Genomic DNA, 27,944 nt, shown 5'->3' with positions numbered 1-27,944 from the left:
CCTCATAGGACAGCACGTGGCCTTTCTTCCCTTCGTAGATGACATGTCCTTTGGGCACGGCATCCTCCCTCGCCTTCTCTGCTCTGCTGGGGCTGTCTTCTCCGATTATCCTGGTAATGGTTCCTTTGTACAGCACTTCTGCCGGGGTGCCCTTGGAAAGCCACCAAGATCCATATTTAACAGTGTCACAAGCAATTAAGCGAACGCCGTGCGGGGACAGGCTGTTCCTCGCGGGAAGCTGAGCGCGGGGAGCACACCCGGCCTCCGCTTCCTGGCGCAGCCAACAGCGAGGGACTTGCAGCTTAATTATTGATGAGAATGATAACGAGGAGCGGTAAAAAGGTACGTGATCTGTGTGAGGCTGCTGGGAAGAGGCAGAGGATGAGGAGAGCACAGACCTCCAGAGCAGCAGCTCTCACCCCATGTGTTTTGGAGTAAGCTACCCGGCCTGCTCCCTCTCCCCAGGTTTGGAGGACAGGGCCGGTGCTCTCCTGGAGACGCCTTAGTGACAGCAGGCACTGCTCCAGCACCAGCTTTTTCCCTGCAGCCTATTTCCCCAGCAGCTTGGCACAGGAGCCACAGAGATGTCCTGCCCACCCAGGCACATCTGCTGGCAGCAGCATGACCTTCAGTGAGCTGCCTGCGTGCGGGAGCTGGCGGCTGGCAGCGCGCCCGGGCGAGACGGCAGGCGACAACGAAACCGGTCCTGGAGCAGGTCAGGGAGCAGAGCCTGCCTCAGCTCTCCATCAGGAACAGCAGCAGACTCCCTACACACACCAGTGTGAACTGAAACCTTTCCCTTGCCACAGACAGACACAGCTCACAGCACCTGCCACCCGAATCCCCTTCAAAACACACGGAGCTGGATGTCCCTGAGGAGTCGCTGGTGATTAACACCCTTCTGCCACTGTCACTGGTGGGTGCCAACTGGAAACAGCCACCATGGGGTGACAGTCCCCCTTTCCCATCTCTGGGAACGCACAGTGATGCTGTCAGTGACACTCCTGACTGACACCTGCCTACTCAGCTCATTTAACCCCAGCAAGCCCTGGGACTGATGCCTGGGGGGAAGCCTTGGGGACGCAGTGCCCCTGCCAGCTCTGCCAGTGCTTCCAGGTTGTGCCATTCAGGCATTCATCCCCACCCCTGCTTTTCACCAAGCCCTCAGGCCAGGACATGCCAGAAGGTGGGTTCAGTGCTCTGGTCATTCACCCTTGCAGTGGATCTGGGCCATTCCCTGGTAATGGCTCTCCCAGCCCCAGGTAAGTCACCTCCCTTCCACAGACGTGCTCCAAGGGGATGTGAAAGCAAGTGATGACAGATGGCTTCAGAGCAGAGAGTATATATTCAAGATCTGCTTCCTGTGAACTGGATGACTAATCTGAGATCAAGTATCATCTCTGGTACCAGCAGTTCCTGCCAGAACAGGGGGCTCCTTCTCCCCAGCAGGAGCAGAGGGATGCAGGCAGCTGGGCCAGCAGGAGCGCCAGGCAATGCCCTGGGTCTGGGCTTGGTACCTTAATCCCAAGCCAAACAAAAGAATCTGGATGGATTCATTAGCTGGCTGGATTCATTAACTGGATGCAAAACAGCATCTCAGCAAACTCTGCTGATCTCCTGAACTGGCACATGGTGCTTAAGGTCCTTCACACCCACCCATTGCTGCCCACAGCTGCTGCATCTGAGAGGATGGAGCAAATGTTTGTTCTGATGGGTTATTTACAGCCCCTGAGCACCCACTCCTGGCAGTTGTTGCACACAAGGCAAGCTAAGCCTTTGCTCTGGGCCAGGATTCAGGATCAGGTCCCCAGGGCCAAAGTGAACACGGCCATCCTCCTTGAAGAAGGCAGGCAAAAACTGGAGCCTGAACGTCTTTAAATATCTGAATGATGGCCAGATAAAATCCTCACGGGAAGCAGATATTTTTTTTTTTATGCTCTCCGCTCTGTTACCAGATGAGCAATAACTCACACTGCAAGAAACTATCGCCCGCTTGCCAGCTGCTCTTCTGAAGATGGATGGTGGAGATTAAGGCCAAAGTATCTTCCTGCTGAAGAGCCCTTGGGCAGGACCCCCAGCACAGCACGCTCAGCCCTGGCAGGAGCTCTCGCTCCCTCACCCTCCCCTCACAGCCTCCTTCCCCCTCCACCTGGCCTGGGCCCTCCCCCCATCTCCTTTGCTCCTCTCCATTTCCCTGCCCTGGCAAGATGGTTTTGCCAGGGCCATTTACAGCTGCTTTTGCTCCTGTTTTTGATAGCTACAAAAGGCAAAGCCGGGTTTGTTGGGCTCTGCTCTTCTGCAGTCTTCACTCATGGGATGCTGCTGGTGCCATCCCGAGTGGGGGCTGTTTGCAGACCTCTCCAGGAGCTCCATGGGGTGGGAGCATCCCAGAGCTGCTGCACAGCTCTGTCCTGCACACCCAGTGTGCCCCACAAACCCCCAGAGCCCATGTCCAGCACCCAGGGCAGACAAGAGGCTTACATGTGTGATGGACCCTCGGTAGGTGATGGGCGACTCCGGAGGGGGTCTGGATGTGGGTGTTCCTTTGGTGATGCTTCCTCCCGAGGCAGAGCTGAGGGAAGTACCTGTAGGACACAAAACCTGTGAGCTGGGGGCTGGATTTGCTGATCAGCACAAAACCCAAGGGGCTGAGACTACTAAGTGCAGCGTTTGACCCAGGCTCTGGGTACTGGAGGGGATACCCTCCAAGAGCTGTCAGTGCTCAATCCCAAGCCTTGCAGAACCAAGTCTCCTGAGAAACCCAGCCCTGTGAGGAGGTAAAATACAGGTATTTTGAGGCTATCAGCTCCCCGCTGTCTTTGTGGAGGTGCCAGGCAGATTTATGAGCCTGGGATAAAGCACAGCCTGGCTCAGCCTCTCCTGATGTGATCAGAGCAGATCTGTGGCAAGATGCAGCTCAGGGTGGCTTGAGTTCATTCACACAGATCTGTCCTGGGTTGGAGCCAGCCCACTGCACTCAGGCTCCCGACTTGTCTTACTGGGGGCATTCACAAACCAGAATTTTCACTATAAAGCAACACCTTTGCATTTATTTTCTTCTGTCTGGCTAATGGGGAAAGAAGCCCATGAGGGCTGTATTTAACCAAAACAGGGTCCCTGTCCAGCTGCACCAGCAACAATGAAGAGTGTGAAAATACCGATTAATGTAATTTAAACAGTTCTTGCTTTGTCTTAAGCAACAGATTTCCAGGTGCCCCTTGAACACAAAACTTCCACCAGAATCAATGCCTGAGTCCCCAATTTGTGGAGGCAGAGAAAAGGGGCAAAGAGACCCCTATGGCTGGGCACAATTGCAGAAGTCAAACCTGAGATCATTGGGCAGATGCAGCCAGTGTGGCTTTCACCAAGCTTGGCAGTGCCAGCATCCCTCCCTCCCCACAGCTGGGGCACGCGCCTCCCGCTCCAGGTCCTCACCCCGCAGGATGGAGCCCTCCTGGGATGGCTGCAGAACCAGACTTTCTGGCTGGCTGGCCTGGCTTCTAGGAGAAAGTTGTTCCTGCTTTACTCCAGGAAAAGGCACTGGAAAACATTAACCATGTATCAGCAGAGGTGCAGGACACGGGGCCACAGCCCTTGGCTGTGCCAGCCCAGAGGCAGCACCTTCTCAGCACCTTTGCCATCCCCAGCTCTTTGAGATGGGCTTCCCCAGGGTGGTGAATACACAAACACCATCGAGCAAAGCCAGATCCTTTGCCCTGGCACTGCCCACACGGGGACCAGAGCTGACATTGAAATCCCTGTGCTGGTTTATAACAGGACCCACACACAGGGGGAAACAGAGCTCATATCCCTCCTCCCCAGGCTTGATCCCTCACCCATTCCCTCCTGCTGTTAAGAAAAAGCTTCCAAATCTGCAGACTAAACACTTTCTTTGTTCACTTCAGGCCATTTACTCTTTATCCTACCAGCCTGGGGAGCAACAATATATTTCCTTCCTTCGATCACAGTATTAGCTGGAGGGTATTTATAGGCTGGGAAGCGTCCCTGACCGAGTTGTTGCTTTCCTATGCTGCACAAATTTAGCTCCCTGTGTCTCTGCTCCCCTGATGGACTAATCCTTTCATCCTCTTAGCAGTTCTCTCTGTTCTCCCTTGCTGTGCCCCGTGCTCCTCCTTTCCCCCACGCTTCTGGCAGGCTCGCTCCCTCCTGCTCTCAGAGCACGTGAGAAACAACTCGTCTCCCAGTTCCTTACCCAGTTTCTTGGGATCCATGGTTAGTGGCAGGCCCATGGTGATGGAACCAACGGGGACCTTGGCGTGCTCGGGGCTGTAGGGTGTGTGGAGCTGGATGGGCATTCCCTGTGGGGCAAGAGGAGAGGTCAGGAGCAACTGATGGTCCCTGCGAGGCATCCCCACTGCTCACACCTATCAATAACCTACCTGGGAAATGGATCCGACGGATCTCTCCAGCACAGAGGGGTGCTTGGTGGAGGAGATGAGGGGAGGAGGGTTGGAGATGCTGGCTAGTCTCTGCAGCCCTGAGCGAGAGCTCTCATGCAGGTTTAGTGGGATGGGGTGTCCTGTGAGGAGAACACAAACGTCACTGTGTGACAAACCACATCCCTACACCTGCCCCAGCCAGAGTGGGGAGACACACCTGACCACCCTGGGAGCTTGGAATAGCCCAACCTGTGACACTGGCTGTAAGCACAGCCTCTGTGCTCGCTCCCACGTCAGGCAGGGGAGGGCACAAGCCACGCAGCCAGTGGGTTTTACTTGCCTGGTGGGTTATACTGGAACAAGTGGGGCTCCGCCTGGGGAGAAGTTTTGATCACATCCCGGGGGTAGGACAGAACAGGGGGCCAGCAGGAGGCAGCCATCGACTCGGCACTCAGCTTCTGAGCCTCTGCAATGGCTGAGAAATGCACGGACTTTTCTGCAAAGGACACAGAAAGAAACAGCGTGGTCAGTGGCCAGCATGGGGTCCCTGTGAGCATGGGCAGGGAAGCAAGAGCCAGCTCCAAGCACAGGAGATGGCTTCAATTCAGTCCAACTTGGCCATGAGGTGATGAGGGCTGAACTCCCCAATTAAGCTAAAAGGAAAAAGCTCAGTGTCACTGCCTGGATTTGACAGCATTTATTTCACTAAGATTTCAAGTGTGGTGGGACGTCTGTGTCGGTGACTGCTGGTGCTCACTGCCTGCAGGAAGCTCCGTGGACCTGGTGCCATCACCTCACCCAGGAGAGATGGCATTTGGCATGCAGCTGGCTGCTGAGCCCAGCTCCTTGCCAGGACTTGGCCATGAGTGAACTCCCGGCATGGCAAGGCTGGAGGATTAATGATGATGCTGCCAAATCCTTCCCTGAGGTAAAAGCCAAGAAGCATCAACGTTGGCATCCCTCTGGTGCATGGGAGACATCCAGAGGGCACCAGCTCACTGGTGACTACACTGTGGGGGGCCCCAGGCCATCACTACAGGAACAGGCTCATCCTCACGTAGGGACATGAAAGCTCAGCTGCTCTTAAAGGCTATCTCCTGGCTATAAACCATTTGTGGGTGTGGGAAGGGGCCAGAAATAATGGCATCAGTTTCTTGGACAGCAAGGGAATAACACACTGATGTTCTCTGAACACCTGGGACAAGCACACTGCTCGAGACTGTCAAAGGAAAACAAAGATGGATATGGGCTCTGTGGAACAACCAGATGAGGGAAATGAGGGAGGCTCACTGGTCCTCTGTGAGGCACAGGCTGGAGGCAGGAAAGCTTCCCAAAATTACCTGGGATTCAGGGCATCCTGGATACCAGGCTGGGTTCATCCTGGCTATAAAAAGGCTGATGGGAGGCCAAGAAGAGCTTAATTATGGAGGAGCTGTGCTGGGGACACCTAAACCCTGCCATGTGCTGAAAGATGCTGAGAAAAAGAGAGGCTTGATCTGCACCAGCTCTATGCCAAGTGCATCCTCATGCTTGGCTAAGCAGACAGATGAGACAGCCTTTTCTGGATGGATTAGAGGCAGGTTTGGTAGGATTGGATTGTAATCAATAAACACTTAATTTTGCACTGCCCTTCCTCCCCAGATCCACCTGTGTAATGTTCACATTGACCAGAAATTAGAAATTGGGCAGTAAACAATAGCAATCACAAATGAACCCAGCCTTTAACCATCAATTTTTGATAAAAATAGATGCTGAATCCTGCTAAGCCTAATAATAGGGCAAGTAGATTATCAGAGGCCCAATTTAATGAGGCTTTACTACATTATCGTTATTAATGCTCAGTGTACTCAGAAGCTGGGAGATTATTCTTGTTCGCCTCAGTGAGAGAAGAAATCCATTCTGGGCACACAGAGGTGTGCAGGCACTCACACCTCTGCAGCCTGCTGGGACCAGACCTTGGCTGTGGCCTCTTCTGTCCCCATGTAGGATCCCTTCATCCTGACAACAGAGGGGAGTCCAGGCACACCCTCCTCACTGATGGAGAGTCTCTGGCACATCCACACTCCCTGATCTGCTCCCCTTCAGCTCGGCCCCATTCAGCTCTGCTCGTGTGGGGGCAAACAGTGCTGGGAACTCCCAGCTGAAGACACTCCCTGACACCAAGACACTGTCAGCCAAGGCTATGTGCACCCTGGATGGTTCTTGGAGAGCCTCATCCTCCTCCCCTCCCCGTGGGAGCCATCCCCTCCCCTGCGAGCCTCTCCAGCCTGTGAAATGTGGCCAGTTCCTAATTGCCCCCACATTAGAGGGTGGCTATAACTCAGCCAGCTTTTGATAAAATAGCACTTACACGGGGAAGAGAGAGTTCCTATTACCGTTTATCAAGTCCCTGGAATGGGAGCGAAGGAGTCAGAGTTTATATGATCCGTCATCCAAATTAATGCTCTTGGCTCCCCACTGCCTACAAAGGCCAAATGAAACACAACTAAATCAGCACACAACACGCTGCTGGCGCTCCAACCGCCCAGCGATAACCAAAGATATGCCCGACGGCAACTCGGCACTGGGGAAAGGGATCCGTCTGCCTGTCGGTGAGATCCAGGCAGGGCTGCCTGCCTCTGCCCAGCCCTGTGATTTGCAGCTCCTCTTGGAAGGCAGGGAAGGCAGGGCAGTGCTCAGGAAGGTATGGCTGGCTGGCCACCCTCCAAGGCGATACAGCCCCAGCCAGCGGCTGCGAGGCAGCCAACGCCTCGGCCAGGATGTGTGCAAGACGTGGCTTTGAAGCGGATCCAGAGCGGTGTGAAGGATGTTAATCTCCGGAGCGGTTGCTGGAGTTCAAGCTCTCTTATCAAGCCAGGGAGGAACAGGAGTACCTGCTCTGGTGGAGCCAGCCCCTTGCTGAGAGGTGACACAGGGCTGCTCTCCAGAGGGCTCTGCAGGCTGTGCTGGACTCTCCCTGGTAACTCCGAGCCATGTGGCAGCACGATGTCTGCAGTCTGGATGCTTGCCACTTCACTGGGATGCCTTGGAAAGCAGGGAAGGGATGCACACAGACTTGCCAGGACTATCTGGCTATCTCCCTTCTAAGCCCTGACCCACAGCCAGGACGTGTTCCAAGAGGCAGAGACAGAACTGAGATGGTGCCTGAGTCCATACTTGTACTGAAACCAGGGCTCTGGGGGAGTTCATTTCTCCCCTTGATATAACTCATCACAAACCTGCTCCTTTTTAAAAGAGAGATGCATTCCCATCATGAACAGGGGAGACCAGCCTGTATCTCCCTGGGGTCCACATGCATTCCAGCCCCACTGTGGCACCCAGCACAGATGCACATCCACACAGGGCTTGGAGAGCACACAGCTGGAGCCCAAGACCTGCTGAGATGTTTGCAGGGATGTAGGGAGGCATAATTACTTTCATTAACATGAAAGATTCAGAGCTGTACAGAGGAGAGAATAAAGTGCTTCATAAAGTGCTTTGCAGAGAACAAAGCAACAAAAGATCCACCTGGATAACAGATCCTTGTACTTGAAAATGGTGCCAGCAGACCACAGAGTGGAGTGGGTGACTTCAACCCTTAAACCCTGCCTTGTACCTCATACCCACTAATCTGCCTCACCTCTTCACCCTCCTGTGGCCAGGAGGAAGCTGGAGCTGCAGCACTGGGACATGGGTGATGCAGAGCTCCGGGCTGGAGTGCTGCCAGTGGCACCCAGCTCACAAGGAAGCTGAGCAGTGCAGCATCAAATCTGCACAGGATTACAGCACAGGAGATCAAACCTGATTACCTGCCACTGGTGGGGGAAGAGCTGGAGGGGAACTGTTCCACCTGGGCAGCAAACAGGAGCACAGTGGGATAAGATCAACTGGAAATGGGACTTCACGGGTGGCAACACCTCAGCTTAGGGGAAACTCCCTTTCTTGCAAGGTGAGCTTTCACCTTCCTTGCTTTTATGCAAAACATTCAGGTGTGATGCACACATGGTGCTATTTATTGTTTGAAAAAATTGTGGTGGCCAAGTGCCAGCAACCGACTCTTTTTGTGAGCACATCCTTCCGTCCAGAGGGGCATGACAGATTGAGGAATAACTACCTGGCCTGGACACTGCAGAGCAGGCTGCTACAATCCTGGCTGCTGCAGGGTGAACTAGTGCAGTGATTTTCCAGCAAAGATCACAGCCCAAGTCCAGTGCCTCCTCAGTTCAGTCTTATCCATCCTCCTCTTCCATGCACAAGCAGGTGATTTTTGCAGCTGCACCCATTCCTGCGCAGCATCCAGCACTGGTGGACATTGCACCCATCCAAGTCCAACTTCCCTGCTCCTGACTGTGCCATTGGTGAAAGCCTCTCATCTTCCTCAACCGAGCCACAGGCTGGCTATGGGGGGCAGGGACACACTCTGAACTGGAACAGACTCTAACACTCAGATTAAAAACACATTTAGAGGATGGTCTCATCAGGACTTCCCGTCCTCTCTCCTTAACCTTGATCCCCAGGTGCTCAAGCTAATAATGTTTCAGATGCTCTATGGTGGGAACCTCTGAATTGCTCATTAGGCAGCCAAACCACATCAGAGCTATTCCGGGGAGAAAGCACTGGGAATCTTTACAGGAACCTTTGGACTCCGAGTCACAGTATTAGCATTGATTTTAAATGAAATAATGGTCCCCACTGTGCATTAAAAGCATTCTTTATAGAAAGCCAGCAAGGTAGAAAAGAGCCATTGTACCCAGAGCCTTGGCATGCCTCCAGGCCCCTCTGCTCTCTGGTGAATGGCAGACGCTAATAAAGGCAATCTTCACCTCCTCAGCGCTCCACACTGCCCGGTGTTTGCTGTGGGCTCAACGAGACATCATGTACTGCCTAATGAACATGGGAAATTAGTCCTGCCTCTCTCATCCTGCCTCAAGATGCTATTATAGAGCTTTCAGGGGTCGAAACAAGCTTTCACCTAAGAGGGGGAAAGCTGCTGGCTGCGTACAGCTGCACAGCCCGGACAAACGCACCGACACGCACGCAGCCCTACCTTCCTTTTCACCAACACTGGGGCTCCGGCTCTTCCCCCTGGGACTGCTGCTGGGCTGCTGCTGCTCCTTCTCTGCCTGCTGCTGCTGGGACTGTGAGAGCTTGCTCGGGGGCATGTCCTCGCGGGCAGACTCGTGGGCTTTTGTGATCTGCTGCTGGTAGAGAGCCAAGGCGTGGGGAGGCACCTGAGGCTTCGCGCTTCCGCTCTGCAACACCCCCTCTGAGAAACCTTCAGAAATCTGCAAAGCAGTAAAAGAATTGGTGACATTCCTCACGTGCTGCTGACAACCGTAACAATCTTGAGGACATCAGGAGTTATGAGAAGCCCCTGTCCCACACTATCATGGCAAGTCTTAGCAGAGACCAAACAGTGCTTCAAAGCTCACTAGCCACAGGAGATTAAAAATGCCCATGACAAGGAGTACCTGTGCTGGTGATACTACAGGAAAGAGTCAGACTTGTTCAAAACCTCTAATCTACAGCTACGTGCTTGTAGCTTTTGCCAGAAGTTACATTACAGCAGCCACATCTTAAGCTGCAGTATGTGAAACTGGAAGAGCATCAGGAATGGATCCTCCCTGAGCATGCAAACCCCAAAGCAGGGATTTTCTCCCTGCCCACCCTGTGTCGCTGCTCCTCCAGTGCTGACCCTGGAGATACCAGGATGCTTCTCCTCACAGCCCAAGCCACTGTATCAGTACTTTCAATACATGGCTACTGGGTGGTCAAAAAGGGGGACCAAGCAAAGCTCCTGGGTGAGGAAGGTGATATCCATCAAGCACGAGATGAAGTGCAGGGCTGGGAAGGTGCACTCTTTCTTTTTAAAGCAATGGGAGGCAGCAGTCATGTGGCAGTGAGAAGCTTTTTCTGTCCAGACCTCCCACGATTTTCTGATAAAAGAGCTCAAGAGACATCCAAATGCTGCTGGCAGAGCTGCTCCAGCAGCTGGGAACACGCTCTGCACAGGGAGCACCTTGCCTGGCCGGGGGCTCGCACCGCCCAGGCACAGCTCTCTGTGGACCAGAGGCCATCCCCAGGGATGAGCACATCCCTGCAATCCTGACGCACACCACGGAGCCCAGGGGGAGAGCGTGCACGAGGCACAGGCTGTGCTCCCAGTCCCAGCCCTCTCCAGCAGGGTACTCACAATGGGAGGGATGGCAGCAGCTCTCTGCTTCAGCTGCTTCAGGTCCAGCGGCTTCTGCGGCGAGGAGTTGAGCCTGGCGTCGCTGGCGGTGTTGAGCAGGCTGGGCCGGGGGGACAGCAACCTGGAACCAAAACACAGCGTCAGCCACACACAGGCTCCATGGCCCAGGGCTCCCCCACACCCTGCATCCCTGCTTTGTGCTGCCAAAACCAGAGGACATCCTCTGCATCAGAGAGGAGTGTGTTGACTGCTGCTCACTGCTGGGAATCGGGGCTCAAAGACAACCCCCATGGGACTACATGTTTAAAGAAGACCCTTATGTCTGGCTCAAGTGACTCTTGAGCCTACTTTTCCTCATCCCCACGCTATTTCTAGCAAATCTGCTGCTGTCCAGAATAAACCTGAGGAAAAGGACTCCAGAGCTGGGTATAATGGAGGGAGGGAACCAGTTCGGATTTCATTTGGACATCATGCTACCCTCCAGAGCTCACATGTAGGGCTCACCCATGGCTGGGGATCAGCTTGATGCTCGTCTTCAAGGACTGTCTTTTATCAAGGTGCTAAAGCCAGGGCAAGCCACAATGTGCAGGCAACTCAGGCCCTTGGGTCACTTGGAAGACTAGAGGCTGGATTTGGATGGGATTTGGTACTCAGCAGCTCAGCAGCTGTGCAGCCCTGCACCCTCACCACTTGCTCTTCCCCTTGGCTGTTTAAACTGCCTGGTAGACACTCAGCCAGCCATGCAGAGCCCCTGTGCAAACGAGGGGAACATCCCCACGGTGCCACCAAAACAGGGTGGGATGGAGGCAAAGCCCATGGGTCAAACCCTCAGCGTGTCCAGCTCCTGAGCTTATGCTGAGACCTCAGGGACCACATCTGTCCAGGCCATCTCTGCTTTCTCTCCCTCCTGACTCCAATTTGTTGAAGCCAGTTCATAGTTTTCAAGCTTTACAGCTTGATTTGTTTATTTTAGCTGTTATTTCAGTGCTCTCTTCAGCCTATAAATTTCAAGGTCATTCCATGCTCACCCTTGGATGAATAAACAAGCGTGGCGGGGCCATGTGCGGGGAATAAACTCATGATGGTGCTGGGACTGCCCCAGCCCTCACCCTGCACAGGGCCTGGCATCAGAGGGGAAGAGACCCACATCCACACTGAGACCAGGGTTAGGCACCCAGGGCAAACCAGCCAAGGGACAGCAAATTTGAACTCTTCCCTAAATAATCCCAATGATGTCGGCCTGTGGAGCCACATGGGTGCTGTGAAGCCACCCTCCTGGAAGGGTGTAATGCCTCAAAATCTGCTGAGACACAGGGCTGGGGACAAGGGCACCCAGCACTTGTCTCTGAGACCTTCATGCTGAGCTGTGGAACTGCCACCCCAGCAGCTGCTTCGTGCACTCGGTGGTGCTTGAAGAGGTACATTTAAGCACCCTTTTAAAGTCCCTTTAAGCACCCTCAAGATCTTCAGGTTTCCTGAAGCCCTCCAGGATCCTGATGCTTCGGAAGCCAAAGTCAGTATTAAATTCATCAATATGCAAATTGCCTAATTACTTACGTCCCTCCCAGCAGATCTTGCGCCAGACAATGGGATGTCTGTTGGGTGCTTTGCTCTGGAAATCACCATATGAACAATTCTTGGCGTCTCTTATCCACCTGCTGCCAACCCAGCACCTCCCAAACCCAAGGACCAGTGCCTTAGGATGGCTGATGGCACTGAGAAGGATGGGAAAAGAGAGCAGGAAGGAGTCACAGCTGAGCCTCAGCAGTGTGGAAATGTGCCCTCCCAGGCACAAAGCTTTGGGGATGACCATGACGCTGCATTTCCTGTACTCTTTCTCCTTCTGCCACGGAGACAGATGGGGACTAATTTAACTTCCAGATGATCCAACACACTGATACACAGCCCAGCCAAACACGACTGCATAGTAGCTGAGTGAAGGCAGTGGCTACCAGACCCCCACAATGGGATCCCCCAAGCCAGAGACATGGCTCCAACACTGCCCTGGCCTGGCAGAGTCCCTGCACTCCGAGCTGAGCCAGCAATGGGACGTGCAGCACTGAGCTGGTCGGTGCAGGTGTCTCCTCACCATGCTGCAGGTCAGCAGTGGTAGCTGCGTGTGGCCTCCCTCACTTGTCCCCATCTGGCGTGACCTCCTGCTGAACCACATCTTGGCTGTGCTTGCAGCAGCCCTCCTGCAGCACTCGCTGCATGGAACCACAGACAACCAGCTGCCTCCTTCAGCTTGGATGAGTTAAGGCTGTGCCTCCTCAATCCTGGACATGTCTTTGCTAGTGTGAACTGCAGGAGGACCAAAAAAAGGCTGCCCCTACCGTGAACCCTTTCCTTTCTCACCGCGGGGACACCCCAGCCACCCTCTGTCCTCTTCTGGGAGATGCCGGGGACAGCTTGATGCTTTCACAAGCTCAGGGAAGAGCACCCACGCCCCGCTGGCGCTGGGTGGGTGGGCGAGCATCGGGTGATGCGGTGACGGGGAGGCTCACGCGGCATCGCGGCAGCCCGGTCCCGCTCAGCGCGAGTCACGCTGCGGCAGCGGGGCTGCGCCAACGCCCGCGGGCCGGCAGCCCTCGGCCCACAGGGGAGGCAAGGCAGCAAAGCTACGGCTGGGAAGGGCACCGAGTCCCCACCGGGAGCGCGGCGCCGCCAAAAGCTCCGAGCCAGCTGAGGATCAACCCCGTGGGTGCTTCTGGGCTGGGAAGCGCCCGATGCCAGCGTCAGCTGCAGCCCTCCCATGCCAGCAGGCTCTGCTATCGCCCGCGCCTCATCGCCACACCGGGTAAGAGGAGTGGCCCGGGAGCTGCGGGACGCCTGTTTAATGTTTAATATTCCTGGAAGCTGGTAACTGTTTGACAAGCGAGATAGGCGCTGACTCAGCGAGGAGCCGCGATGGAAAAGTCGTTCCCAAGACGACTTGCTCCTTTGCTGCTGAGGAGTCGGTACAAGCCGCTGCTGCCCTGCTTTCGGTCGAGTTAATGTTAAACTGGAGGAGGACAGCCCTGCTGGCCTCACTCTCCCTTACTGGGAGATTTTCTCCTGTCTGGGAAGCAGGGGAGGGTGGGGAGGGGTGGTGCTGGACTCTGGCCATTGCTGGAGAGGAGCACTGCAGCCAAGAGGCCTCAGCCACGGGGCCGGGGCCAGCGGCACCCACACCACCCCTTGGCACCGCCAGCGCTGTTCCAGCTACTTGGCAGCGAGGGGCTGGACCCCAGAGGATGCTCCCACACCAGCAGCGCTCCTCCACTGGCTCCTGCATCGATCACAGGGGAAGCACAGAGGCCATTTGGAGTGGTGGGATGCACAACATCTCCCTCTGACTTCATCCCACCACTTTGCTCAGTTGCTTTTTCAATAACCCCAGCCACAGCGCTCCACACAAGAGCTCACAGAAGGCTTGCAGGGCACTGGATGCAGCACGTGGGATGCCAGCCTTCAGTCCCTGCCCAGCTCTGAGCCAAGGAGGGACTGCTGCCCCTACACACAAAGGCAGGGTGTACACAGGAGTCCTACCTGGCCCAGGAGCCAGCATAAAACTCAGTGCTACAAAGATGTGTGTATTCATATGTGTTCTTTAAAAAGGGAAAAACCTCTCTCCATCTGTCAGGCTCTTGGGTGGGGAGGGCCCTGTGGGAGAAGCTGGGAGGGGAGCAAGATGTCTCTCCAAGGAGGAGGCCACTGTTCCTCCTCCCTGTCCCAAGAGCCATCTGTGAAGGGTCTGAGGCGCTCCTGGCTGCCAGGCCTAGGGGTGGGTGGAGGGCTTGGGACCACAGAGGCTCAGGTGAAGACCCACTGGCATGGCCCCAGGAAATCTCACACAGACCACATTCTTCTGCCTTTACAGCCAGGATGGATAATTTGCCTCTACATATCTGAGCAACATCTCTGCCAAAGGAGCAACTCTCCCACTCTTGCAGTGGAAACACATCCCTGACGTGACTTTTCTCCTGCCAATGCCAATTCAGATGGAAAACGTTCCCAACCCCGGATGCTGGCAAACCAGCACAATGCCACTGTCCCTGAGAGCACATCCCGCTCCATTGCGTCACCCACATGGGCAGCTGCCACCAGCAGATGCAGTGGCACCAACATCTGCCCACGGCCGTGTCCCAGAAGCACCCGTACGTTGGGACATCACACTGCTTGTTGTGTCACAGCCCCTTTGGAAGCAATGGCCAAAGGGCTGGGGGCACACGGGGACACAGCTGGGAAGTCCCTTAGCCTGTGGGCGCGCCTGAGCAGTGATATTCCCAAGGAGGAGCTCACAAAGGCACCCATGGGCACCGTGACACACAATGGAAAAGCTCATCAGGCCCTCGGGTCATGCCCTTGTCCCCCTGCTCCTACCTGCTCTTGTCCACAGCATCCTGCTCATCCATCTCGTCTGCGCTGCAGGTCGCGCTGGAGTCGCTGTCGGGGTTCACCCCGGGGCCTTTACTGCCCTTATGGCTCTCCTTCTTCTCGGCCTTGGGTGTCCCCTCCGGCCCCGCCGTCCCTGCGCTGCTGACGCCGCTTTCCACCTTCTTGTCATTCCCCTTGTCCTTCTCCTGGCTCTCTTCGCTCTCCTCCTTCTTCACCTCGCTCTTGCAGGGCTCCTCGCTCACCTTCTCCTCCGGCTCCTCCGTTTTCACCACGTCCACCACCAGGTCCTCCGGCACCTTCTCCTCGGCGCTGGGTGCCTCGGGAGCCGTCTCCGGCGGGGGGCTGGCAGCAGGAGCGGGGTTGGCGGGGGGAGCAGGGGGAGCGTCGGGGGGTGTCGGAGCCTCTTCCCACTTGACTGCCGGTTCCGTGCCGGCGTCACCTCCCGGCCCGGGTGGTGCCTTGGCCCCGTTTTCGCCTCCTTCTTTGGCTTCGGGCCTCGGCGAGGGAATGCTCTCGGTGTCGGAGCTGTTATTTACTGCAGCTGAGAAAAGGGAAGAAATAAAAATAAGGATCAGCCTGAGATTCTTGCTTCCCATATCGCTGCCTCCACCCCCTCCCTTGGGAAGAGAACGCCCTCGTTCCTCTGAGGGGGAGATGATCCCGGGGCTGGGAGAACTGTGCTGGGATCCCCAGATCCAGAGCCTGCTAAACGAAAGGCTGTTCTGGGGGCCTCTCTGCTTGCCCAGCACGCCTGTTAACCCCCAGCCAAACACAAAATCACACGCCCAAAAGCCCAAAAGCCTGGAGACTGAGTGACTGGGAAGCTGGATTTTAAGGGAAAACCCTGGCTGGTCTGGCAGGACAAGATCTGCTCCATTCTTGCCCTTCAACCCATGGCACATGATCAGCTGCCCCAGACCAGGCACCTCACTTACGTCGCCTGTGTCCCTGGCTCTGCCACCCCTGGAGCAGCTGGGATCATCCCAAAACACTACACGAGTTTGCTGTTATTTAAGCCACCAGTGGCAGAAGAAAGGAGGTCAGGGTCAGCGAAAGGGAAGCGCTGGCAGTGCTGCAGGACAGGTTCATTATCACAAGGGAAGGATCATTCCCAGATCTGCCACCAGTGGCTTGATGTGAGCTGGAAGCGTCCATGCACCGCTCAGAGTTAGGTGCTGCCAAGAGATTGTTTCTACAGCTGGGGAGAGGATCACTCCCTCCAAGCCTCTGCCGGACAAACATGGCCAGGGCCAGGAACACCAGGAGATTTCCACAGTCCCATCCCAGCGTGTCCCTACCAGGCAGGGCTCTCACACTCATGCCCCAAAGGCTTCCTCACAAGCATTCCTTGACTTGCCTCTCTGCACAGGTGCTGAGCCAGCTTTCAAACGCTGGTGAGAGGAGTGCCACAGAGGGACTGTGTCCTAAGAGCTGTACATGAGAGCACATCCACCTGTCCTCAGAGTGAAATCGTACCACACTCATCAGGAATCTCAGTCTTATCCACTCTTGCAAAACAAGAAATGAGGTGAGCCAGGACAAGGCTCACTGTGTTTGGCAAAACTCTTCCCGACTGCCACTTGATGCTACTCTGAATGCCATGCTGACACATCCAACAGTGGCTCATCCCAGGTTCAGCCAGGCTCTAGACTTCCTTGCATTCCCTCCAGATGCTAAATCCATAGTCTACACTGTAATTCCCACACTGAGTCCTTCCCCCTTTCCCTGGATTGACCACATGGCCCCTGAAACCACAAGGTATTGTCTGAGCATCCCCAATGTCACCCTGGAGCCGGCACCCATCTCCTGCATAACACCACCCTAGCACTTCCCTGCCCATGACATTTCATCCCCCTGCTCATGGCTTTTCCACAACTCTGTAGGACACCCCAGCAGGAGAACAAGAGCTGATGCTTGAAGAGTAAGGCTCAGAAGCACGTCAAGAGATCTGTCTCTAATCTCAACATCATGTTGTTTCCTCTCAGGCACTCTTGCAAAGAGCAGTAACTACCTTTTACTTTGCTCCTGTGAGTCACGTATCACCTTGCACAAAGATTTACCTGGAATCTGCCTTGTAATGAGTCACTCACAAGGACAATTTGAAAAGATTTCCCATTTCAAGTCCCATTAACCTGGGTGCTAAGGCCAGGAACCAGTGTGGTGCCAGAGTGCTGGTTAAGTTATTAAATTACTTTGACAGAAGTCAAATGGGCATTGTTGGAAAATTGTGCACATTTTCTCTGAACTCCAAACTGCTGTGCTTTCTAAGCGATAAATAGCTGAAAATTGTCACTTTCAAGTTGTTTCCTTTCTTTGGTATGGCTGGGAGGGAGAAAAACGATGCCTTAAAAGGGAAAGAAGGAGGAAAAGCCCCACCAAGGTGCATCAGCAGCCTCGCTGGTGGGAGACCACAGATTCCCCTGCCTTTGCTCCAGTGCTGGGCTCTGGGAACTCCACTGCCCCGGAAAGAGGCAGTGCCCTGATGGGATGGGCACACACAGACCTTGGTGGGTTATCTCTCCTTGAGCCCATGATAAGCTCCATGAGAGCCCACAGTGGTGGTTAAGAGCATGTAGGGACCCTCCTGTGGAGCAAAACACCAAGAAATGTGATTTACAAGAGGCCCTGGGAAGCTGTGCACTCTTGGAAAGCGCACTGACGGAAATCAGAAACCAAAGGGCTCCCAAAATAGCCATCCGTCCAGACAGACACGGGAGGAGGGCAGTGATCCAGGGCACTCCTTGCAAGCGTGAAATCCAGAGGCAACCAAAATGCCACGAGTGCTGTGAGACACCGTCACCTCAGAGTTTGGGGTGACAGACCCCTTGTGAGTGCTGACATCTGCAGCCCCGGAGAGGCCGTGCGCGGTGCCTGTGCCGCAGCCGGGCAGCAAAGCCAGCAGAGCTGAGCACGTTCCCTGCCACAGCCCCCACCTGCCTCACCTTCCGCCTCCTCCGCCATCTCCTCCTCGTTGCCGCTCGTCCCCGACACCTCCATCTCCTCGTCCTCAGCTGCAGGAGGGAAGGTGGCTTCTTCGTTCTGAACAGCGGCGCCTTTTTTCTTCTTCCTCTTGGCGTTCCTTTCTTTCTCCTGAAGAAGAGGAAGAATGGTGAGACTACGGGGAGTTACAGGGGAGCAGAGAGCACTGATCCTGCCCAAAGGGCCAAAGGTCACACTGCCAGCGACCCCCTGCCCTGGGTAAACCCTCTGAGCACCAGGCTTTGGGACCAGACTCTGGGTTGAAAGCCTGGCAGCGTGGTGCCAGCTGGCCAAAGACTTGTAACTGGTCTGCAGTGGCCAGCCTGGCTCCACAGGGAGCTCCAGCCTTAGACAGCAGTGAGCGTTCGGGGGAAGAACGGCACGGCTACATGGACAAGGGACAAGCACACAGAGGTCAGCAGTGCAGGGCTGGCAAGAGCCCGAGGGTCACACGTCTGCTCATGACACGTGTGTGACGTGTTTTGGTCCTCTGCGCATTTCCAGGCTCTACCTCCAGCTACACAAACATGCATGGCCGCGACTTGACGCTTATCTGCAGATAACGAAGCTGATGCCCCAGATACAGCCCAGCCAACATTTTCATGCACCTGCTTTCATGACCCCTTTGGCAGGTGCTGCCGAAGAACTTTGACTCCCATGCCAGGGCAGCTGTCACCGGTGGAGAGTGGGCAAGCTCAGTGCAGCACAGCATCCCAAAGGTGTCCTGGCTTGCCCTGAGACAGCCCCAGCCTCCCTGGCTGGAGCACGTGCCACAGCCACGAGGGTGCGGACAGCTGCTCCCCCCTGCAGACCTAAAGGAAAAGTCTCGGCTTTGCTATTGTTTCCTGCTCTTGTTGCTTGAGTAAATATTACCAGTAGGAACAGGCTCATCATCTCCGGCTCTCCCTGCAAACCCCACAAGAGTGACGTGTGTAGGACGTTTATTTACATGGATGAAAAGATAAAGCCGTGGTGGAAACGTTAACTTTGCTGCTGGATCTCTGTGCTGGGAAGAGCTGGTCCCCCCCTTCCCCCACCCCCAACTTTTCAATCCTTTAGAAAACTTCCAGATAAAACAAACAAATACAACTGCTTTTTGCTTGGAAACGCTGCTTGCTCAAAATCTATTTTTATCAAACTGGGCAGGAGAGAGGGAAAAGAGGCACTTGAGAACCGGCTCTGTGCAGGCGCGGAGAGGCAGCGGGAGGAACGCCAGGCTCTGTGGTTCCCTCGCCCCATCCCAGCCCCGCCGGTGGTGTCCCGGTGCCGCCGGCGTTCGCGCCTCTGCCGCGGCAGCGATTCAGCTCCGCACGTTCCTGTGTGAAGCAGCAGTTCCCCATCACGCTAATGCGGTGACAAAGCGCCGACGTTACTATGGCAAAGACTTCTCTGCCTCTTACTCACGGGTCCGTGACTCAGCCGCGGGCAGGAGCGGGCTCCTCGCTGGGAATTAGCTGGGAACCAGCCTCTGCCTCAGCACCCTACTTGGCCAGAGCCTGGGGCTGGCAGCTGCTGGCAGAGCAGAGCAGCAAGCGGCACCAAGGGCACCGTGGGACCCTCTCCCAGCAGACCCCACTGCTGGTATTTAGGGAAAATTATGTGAAATTCAGGCAGCAGATCCTGGTTACATCTAGAGATGTGTTCAAGGCCACCACTTTGCTTCTTATCACGCCTACCACTCCAGACTCCTTCTGCAGTCTTGCTCCTCTCTACCTTCTGCCAGGTATTTCTTGAGGAGCACACAGGACTTGGTGCCACTCAAGCGTTCTGACTTGAAGCCAAGACCACCGAGGACATACACTGTGCACAGCAAGGATATGGAACCTTGCACGAGGGGTCAGTCCATGCCTCCTCCTCCACAATATCCTTCTGGGCCATCTCAACAAAAATGTCCTCTCCCTGCACTCACCACCTCATGTGGCAGCAACAACACAAATCTCTCCAAAGCCCGCTACCAACACGGAGCCACCCTCATGGGAGCCTCCCATCAGGCTCAGCCTGTCCCAACAGCAAGACCAAGGCAAGTCAGACACACTCACTCCCCAGAAGCAGAGGCCACCAGACTGCACTCCCGAAGCAGTTCTGCTGTGCAAAGCCAGCATCAACCAAAAAAGCCAGGAATTAAACAAATGTTGCTCAGAGGAGATCCACAGGACTTGGTCTCCAAGCAGGACCAGCCCCAGCCCTAGGGATAACTGGCCCCTCTCTCCTGCACAAGCCAAAACAAGCCCAGCAGTCAGTAGACCAAAGTGACAATCACAGACTGATCCCAGTGAAGACAGTGCCTAATCTCCAGCCACTAACAGAAGGAGCAGCTCCGAGGACACCGTGTATCCCAATGCCCTGCTTTCCTTAAATGCCAAGATTAGTGAGTGCAGTGTGCAGAAGGTCAAGGCTAAGTGACGCTGGTGCCTGGGACGCATCCGAGCGGCGCAGCAGCGAAGCCAAGCCAAAACACACAGCAGGGCAGATAAAGTGAAGCCTCAAGGTGGCCTGACCCTGCCCCAGCAGCAACAGGCTGCCTGTCCCAGGGTGCAGCCCACTGGTTCTGTGTCTGTTTCCCATCCCACACCAGCCACTGCTGCCAGCACGTCCCCACAGCTCCTCAGAGCCACCTGCACCCTGCTGGATCCTGGTTTCACACCGACCTGGAAGAGGAGGCTACAATACTAACAAGCCCCATTTGGGAAATTAATGAGATCTGCCAGTAAAGTTTACTCTCATTTAGCATGAGGAGGAAAAGCAGAGCCACTGCACTTCCCTGCACATGATCAGCTGGTGGTGGTGAGGCCAGGGAATAATCTGTGGCAAAACTAATAATCATGGCAAAACTAAGCAATGCCACACCGCTTCACCATGTGCTTCCTCCACAGAGGTCATGGCTGATACTGGCTATAGGATGAGATTTGGAGGCTCGGTTTGCTTGGGATTTATTTAGGAGTCAGGAAGGAAGGTCCATGGCAATTTAATCTCAGTTGTTCTTTTATTTTATTCAGCTTTCTGGCATCTGCTGTTGCCACAAAACAATAGAGTACAATAAATAACAGCTGAATGTTCATTGTTCTTCTCCACGACCGAATCCCACAGCCTCCAATGCTCGAAAAATAAAATGATGATGCTGATATAAACTGCAAGTGAGAGTGAGCAATTAGACTGGAGAAGTCTAGCGGCTGCCTTGGAGGGACGGATGCAGGGAAAAATGTGGTTCTGCAGAAAAACACTTCCGTGATATAATTTCTGCAACATTAGGGAGCAGAGTAAATTAATACACACCGGCTCCACTGCCAGCAAAACTGTATGATCTTATTTCAGATTCTCCCCAGTAATGAACAATGATACCTTTCAAATGTAACTTTTTATATTCAGAGGGCTTGATGCACATTTCACAGATTATTTCATTCCAGCCTTTATATGGGTCTGGGGGTCTTTTATATAGTTTGTTTGCTTTGTTTCTAAAAACAATTTGGTGAAACATGGGAACACAGGAGTGTCTCTGTGCATAGAGAATTAATAAAAAAGAATCGCCGATGTCTTCTCTTTCTCTCATTCCTATAGACTGACTAGGATATTAAATTCCTGGGTGAGTCATTGAATGTTTTCCTGTCTTTCTTTTTACTCTTGCTGTAATAGCTTGCTTGGAAAGATTCCTGCATTGAACATTGTCCTTTGCATTTTCAAAGCACCCCTTGGGGGTTTAGCCATGTGAATTTTATTAGCCAGAAACTGGGAACCCCAGGATACTCTACAAATGAAATAATTATAATCTTTAGTGTCTCTAAGCAATCCAAGCTATCTCCAGAACACCAAACAAGCCCCACTACATTCACACCCTGCACCACATGCCAGGAAAGAAGCAGCATTAGCCCCATCTGAAGGGGAAACTGAGGCACGGAGAGGTGTGCACATCTGCTTGCAGTTCTGCAAAAAACCTCTTTCAGAGCCAGGCTTTCCTCATGTTTTCCTAAATCCCTGATTTTCTTTGGGGCAAACCAAAGCAATTTACTGCAGGTAACTGCAGAACCTGCAAGGCACAGACCCTGTGGCCCAGCCTGGCTCTCTGCTCACAGGGGTGGAACGGCACAATCTCACCAGAGACAAACTATTTGCACAGCCATCAGAACTTGCATCCTGGCCAACAAACCACAGCCCCGCTCCTCCTCCTGCTCCTTATCTCCCCACGTACCAGCCACGCTCCAGACACCCAGGCATCTCCCACACAGCAGCTCTGCCTCATCCAGACCTCCCAGGGACAGATGGGTGGACAGCTCTTTCCCGTGCCACTCCACAGCCCCCAGGGCTTCCCCCAACCTGATAAAGGCCCCCCTTGGCTGTATGAAGCATCCAAGCACTTGCTAGGAAATACCCACAGTGCCCAAAGCAGGCTGGGACAGGGCTCTCACCATTTTCAGTTTGTGCTGCTGTAGGATCTCGTCCAAGTTCTGCCTCTTCTTGTAGTTGAAGTAGAAGTTTTTGCACTGTGACACAGTCTTGGAGCCCACCATCCTGGCAATGGCTGACCAATTCCGCCCATGCTCAAGGAGACCTGCAGTTGGAGGAGGCAGAGGGGAGAAAGGTTTAACACCAGATGCACTCGCACAAGGGCGGCATTATCCACACAGGATGGGAAACCTCCTCCGTGCCAGCCAAACTACACAGGAACAATAAGGTCACTAGCACCTGTCTGAATGGCTTCGAGGCCAGGGGATGACCTATGAGAGCCTGTTTTTCTTTCCAAAGGGGAAAAAAGGCACTATGCTGATGGTGTCTGGAATGAAATACATCCCACAGCCATGTCTCGGCAGTCACGAGGACGAGCGGTGCTCCCTTTCCTTTGGGACAGCTGCAGCAGGTGTTGGCACGCCCAGGAGAACTTGGGACAGCTGCTCTCAGCCCCTAACATGAAGCAAAGGCTCTTCCCACCCTCCTGTGCCCAGTGACGATTTCAGGAGGGGTGGCAAGGCACACAGCCCTGTTAGGGAAGGCGAGGGAAGCCCAGGCAGGTAAGCCCAGGTGATGTCCCTGGCTGAGAAGAGGCGTGCCAGGGGATTAGTGCTGATCACAGGCTCATGAGCAAAAGCAGCTTCCCAGGTCAGGCATCACGCCAAGGGCTGGCAATCCTGGCCAGATGGTGCCACTCGAACATGGGGCAAACCCAGCAGGGTGGAGGAGGATGAGGAGGAGGAAGGAGACAGTCAGCACCCCGTGTCCTTGCCATCTCTGCGGGGGTATCTGGGCACCCCTGGTCCTGCAGATGGAGGTAGGAGTTACAACCACAGCCCAGGGATGGGAGCAGCGGTACCCCAGGCTCCTGGAGGCGACCTGTGAAAGAACCATCCAGGCTTTCTGGGAAGTAGCACCTCACTGCCTGCAGTTATTCCTGCTGTGTGGCTGGTCCTTCGTGTGGTGTCTTGTGGGGCTGGAGCTGCCACCAGCCTGCGGGACACAGCCAGCCCAGCTTGCTCCTGACTGTCCATGTGATGCCACTACCGGGCCAACAGTTCCCCAGTCCTTCCCTGCACCTTGTGAGGGCACAGGATGCAGAGTCTGTAAGTCCAGAGTTACCACACTGCCACAGAAAGGTAATTTCAAGATGAAAGCCAACAGGGAATGAACGTGCTAACATCTTTCTCCTTTGCTGGGGGACTTTCTGTCCAGGGACCAGCAGCCACAGAGCCCTGTGTGGCTGGGAGTAGGCACTGACCACTGGCTCCATATCCAAGCCCCTCCCTGGTTGCTCGGACACCACGGGGCTTGGGACTATGGTGAGTCCCACACTGGGGCTCTTGGCACAGCTCTGTTCATGCCTGGGAATGTGGCAGCTGTGCCCCAGACCTGCTGCCAGCCTCCTGCCAAGCTGCTGCCATGTGTCAGCCCGGCCCTAAAGTGCCAGCCCAACAGCAAAGCCCAGGGGACGGGCTGATCTCAGCACAGCCACCCGCAACCGGGCCCAAAGGACGCGCCCGCAGCCGGGATCTGCTCTGTGAGTCTGTGCAAGGGGAGGGCATGGCGTGAGGGCTGAGGGCATGGCTGCATTGAATAGATGGCACCATGTACCCCCAGAGAGATGAAATCCCCCTCCCTGCTTCCCAGGTCCTGGAGAAAACCAGCAGCACCCAGCGCAGCAGGAGTTAACATCCAGCTGGTGCCTGTATCCTGCCCATCCCAGCACCAGGCTTATCAAATTGCATGTACGAGGCATCACATGCACTGAGCACCAGAAAGGCCCTGGCAAGCCAAGAAACAAGTTTGAGCTTTAACTCTGCAACTCCCAGCCTCGCTCAGCCAAACCCACGACCTCTGTCACCCCGCTGACGGGCTGGGACTTCTTAAAAAAATGATTAAAAAAAAATCACATCCGGCCACCAATCCTGAGGCAACGAGTGGGGCAGGAGTCCTCCCCCTGCCGTTGCTGAATGCCACAGGGGAAAACAGGACAGTCCCCAGTGTCACAACCCCATCCCCTCTGACACAACCCACTGCTGCCGTCCAAAGCAAACAAGCAGCTCTGTCCCTCTGCTCATCACCACACTGGTGGCCCAGCACCAAGTGTGACAGCTGGGCCAAGGCTGATTGTGTGCCCCGGGCAAAGCTGAAATGAAGACACTGGCAGCGGTGTGGATGTGCCGTGAGCACGGGTGCTTTGGCAGGAAAGATGCCAGGAAGCAGGACCTGGCACGGCAGAGCTCGGGGCTGGGGGTGTGATGGATGTCAGCGTGAGTGGTCCCCAGCGTGGTGTGACCTCTACCAGCCACAGGCAATGCCAGCTCCTGGCTGTCCTTCCCCCTGCCCAGGCTGGCTGTGCCCCTGCTCACCGGGCACTGCTGAAGGAGCCTGCAGCTGACCGGGCAGGCGGCATTGCTTGGGAGAAGGAGGAGGAGGAGGAGGCTGCCTGCAGCCCCTGCCCGCGGGACCAGCAGGGAGCCCCACCACTCTTCTTCTACATGAAACCAGAGCAAACAGCAACACCTGCTCCCCACGCTGTAGTAATCTGCACACTCGGGACGGACCAGCCGAGACACCCCCGGACGTGCCGGTGAGCTCCAGGCACCCCATCTCCATGAGCTCCTTCAGCAGAGCCTGCTCCCCCTGCCCCACACTCCCCGGCACTCCAGCCCGGCACGGCAGCACCAGCCCTTCGTTCCGTATCGCAACTGAAACTATGACTAACCGAGTTATCAGATCCTCAGGAAGGCTGAGCTCCTCGGCTCGGGGCGGGGGCTCCGGACGCAGGGTCTGCCGCAGGCACGCAGCCACACACAACCTTGAGGTTAACCCCATCCTTCGGACCCCAACACCCGACTTACGTGCTCCGGCGGGCAGGGAGCACACCTGGAGTGTGCAGTGGGTGGGCTGGGAAGGACACGGCTGTCAGGGCACTTCTTCAAAGCCCCCCCGGGCACGGCAGCCCGCGGCAAAGCGCTGCGAGTGCTCCGCTCACACCCTCCCCACGCATTTCGCTTTCGCTCCCTCGCAGCAGCCGGAGACAGAGAAGAAAGCAAAGCCGGTTCCTTAAATCCTGGGGGCGAGAGGATTTCAGAGCCATGGGCGGCCGGGAGCGGCGAGCAAACGAGCACCGAGGCTGGAAAGCAGGTCACAGGCGGCAGACTCCTGACCCCAATGGCAGAAGTTGGTGGGAACACATGCTCCGGCCCCAGCGCTCTTCCCTTCGGAGCGAACAGCGTTCTCCGCTCTCCTCCTGCTCGCTCTCCGGAGCGTTCCAGCCGGCTGCAGCCGCGGCTGTTAAGGTGGATGGAAGCGCCGCCAGTATTTTCTCCCCTACCTCATCTCCTTGCTCAGCAGCTCGGGGCTATAGGGAGACTGTGCAGTTTCAGGAGATGCCCGACGTTGCCAAAAAATAATAATAATTAAAAAGAAAAAAAAAAAAAAAAAAAAAAAAAAAAAAAAAAAAAAGGCAGGAGAAAAGCGAAGGGGCGGGAGCGCGGCAGCTCCGCTCCTGCCAGCCCGGGGACGGGGAGCCGGTGCTGTCGGTATGTGGCGGAGCAGCGAGCAAGCTCTAATCTGTTCCTCTGGCTGACCCGGGGCTCGTTGCATCTGAATGTGACCTCTAGACAGAGCATTAATAACGAACGTGGCGCTGACCCAAGCTGACAAGGGGTGCGGCGCTTGGCACCCGCTCCCGCCCTCCCTCGCTCACTTTCTGTCTCCCTCGCTCTCGGCTGAATGTCAGCGGCAGGGGGAGGGATCCAGGAAAACAAAGCTTGGCTAATAGTTTTCTCCGCTCTCAAGTGAATCAAAGGCGCTTTTCTTTGGGGACGTGCGCGCCGGCGAGCCCAGTGCCGCACCGACGGGGTGCGCGGAGCCTCAGGACACCTCGGCCCTGCAGCTGCTGCCCTGGCACAGGAGGGATGCGGAGAGGTTTGGCACCGCTGCCGTAATGGGCAGACCGAGGCCTCAGCTCCCGTACAGCGAGAGGAGGCTGGAAGGAAGAGGAGCTCGGAGACCGGGGTGCTGCGCTCAGCATCTCGGGGAAGTGAGAAGAAAGCCGGAGGGGCAGCGCGGCAGGCGAGGGCTGGGGGCTCGCACCCCCTCGGCTCTCTGCAGCTCGGCTTTTTACCAGAGACATTCCAAGGCTCTCTGGCACGGCTGCCCAGCTCCACCCTGGGCTTGGTGAGGGCGGAGAGAGCCCGTAAAAGGGTCCCTTAATGGGAGCTCACGTGGATTACCAGACCAAGGTTATAGGGGAAAAACTAAGTGATACCATTCCCTACGCCCGACGGTACCTGGTATGATCCTTCAGTACCTCTTGCGCCCACACACCCTCTTGGGAGCGAACATGGAGGCAGCCCTGGCTACGGCACAGCCAAAATGTGCCGCAATCCTATTCTGGAGAAAGACCAGCCCTATGGAGTCAGCGACACCACCCAAGGCATCCCGAAAGCGCGGTCAGCATCGCCTTCCCTCACTAACCTCGTGCTGGTTTGCAGAGGCTCAGAGAAGGTGAGTAACTTCTCCAGGGCCATGGATCAGTGGGTGGCAGAGCCAGGTGCACGCCAGGCTCCTGATGCTGTGCCAAGGGAAGCAGCGAGGATGGTGCGTGGGGGGCGAGCCCACATCCCCGCAGGTGCTGGGGTGTTGCCGGAGGGACCATGGCACAGGCAGCTGGCTCGGTGTGCTCTTGCTGCCGCGGTGGGTGATGCCCTTCCCTCCTTCCTTCCTTCCTTGGTGAGTGATGCCCTTCCTTCCTTCAGGTGATGCTGGCACCAGCCTGCCATGCTGCCAGTGGACCTCTCGTTTGGTGACTGGACACAAGCACGCCTCTGATGTGTCCCACAGCTCCAAGGGAGCTTGCAGCTGAACTTCCCAGCACCTTTCACACCCATCATGCTACTCCTCTGCGGGGAGGCAGTGTCACCAAACAAGGTGTGGGTACCTGACCAGCAAGGGTTGGGACCCCCGACCATCTCGGCTCTAGTGCAGTGTCCCATCTCTGCTGGCCCTGGCTCGGGACCCTCAGCTCCCAGGTCTCCCCCTTGAAATGGATAATTCCTATACCACTGCATCCACCTGCTGCAAAACCTTGAGCCTTGTGCTCTGATCACAGACCCACCTGGTTTTACTACTCCTGCCACAACCTTTCTTTTTTGCTGTGTGCTATGCTTTGGCACACAGGGACAGGAAGTCCCCCTGAGGATGCCTGCTCCTGGAGATGTGCCATCCCCTCTGGTCCAGCATGGCAGTGAGTACATGTGGAGCAGCCACCGCTGGCAGGCCCAGCTCTCTTCTTTCACCTGGTTCAGATACTATTCCCGCTCCCTTATTGTTGGAAAAATAATACTCAAAATTAAAATGTAGGCAGCAAATTATAGTAATTACCCAGCAGTTCCTCCTGACAGGCCTTTTGTATTCCATTCACTGACACTCACTAAGCAAATCCTCACAGTTTGCTCCTACACACTCGAGAAACATTCAGCCAGTGGTGGCAGAAAGTGCAGCTCTGGGGGCACGGTGGGCACCACAGGCATGATCCTGGGGGTAACACCTTGGCTGAAAGGCAG

At 55.4% G+C, this 27,944-nt stretch overlaps 1 protein-coding gene across 11 annotated transcripts in view; it reads right to left on the bottom strand.

The window, feature by feature from the left end:
- Nucleotides 1–27,944, bottom strand: part of NCOR2 (nuclear receptor corepressor 2) — a 227,268-nt gene that overhangs the window by 22,426 nt on the left and 176,898 nt on the right. For all 11 annotated transcript variants that reach the window (XM_058851341.1, XM_058851345.1, XM_058851346.1 and 8 more), the window contains exons 18-28: nt 22,329–22,471; nt 17,892–18,039; nt 14,935–15,490; nt 10,573–10,693; nt 9,427–9,664; nt 4,741–4,896; nt 4,401–4,540; nt 4,214–4,319; nt 3,436–3,540; nt 2,482–2,585; nt 1–151 (exon numbers count right to left, since the gene is read on the bottom strand). In XM_058851341.1, the coding sequence (XP_058707324.1) occupies nt 1–151; nt 2,482–2,585; nt 3,436–3,540; nt 4,214–4,319; nt 4,401–4,540; nt 4,741–4,896; nt 9,427–9,664; nt 10,573–10,693; nt 14,935–15,490; nt 17,892–18,039; nt 22,329–22,471 (1,968 nt within the window). The remainder of the gene's footprint in view (nt 152–2,481; nt 2,586–3,435; nt 3,541–4,213; nt 4,320–4,400; nt 4,541–4,740; nt 4,897–9,426; nt 9,665–10,572; nt 10,694–14,934; nt 15,491–17,891; nt 18,040–22,328; nt 22,472–27,944) is intronic.

The sequence above is a fragment of the Poecile atricapillus genome, chromosome 16 (assembly GCF_030490865.1).
Source record: "Poecile atricapillus isolate bPoeAtr1 chromosome 16, bPoeAtr1.hap1, whole genome shotgun sequence".
In the NCBI taxonomy this organism is placed as follows: domain Eukaryota; kingdom Metazoa; phylum Chordata; class Aves; order Passeriformes; family Paridae; genus Poecile; species Poecile atricapillus.
The sequence above is the reverse complement of the archived record's forward strand: the minus strand, read 5'-3'. Positions and strand labels throughout refer to the sequence as shown.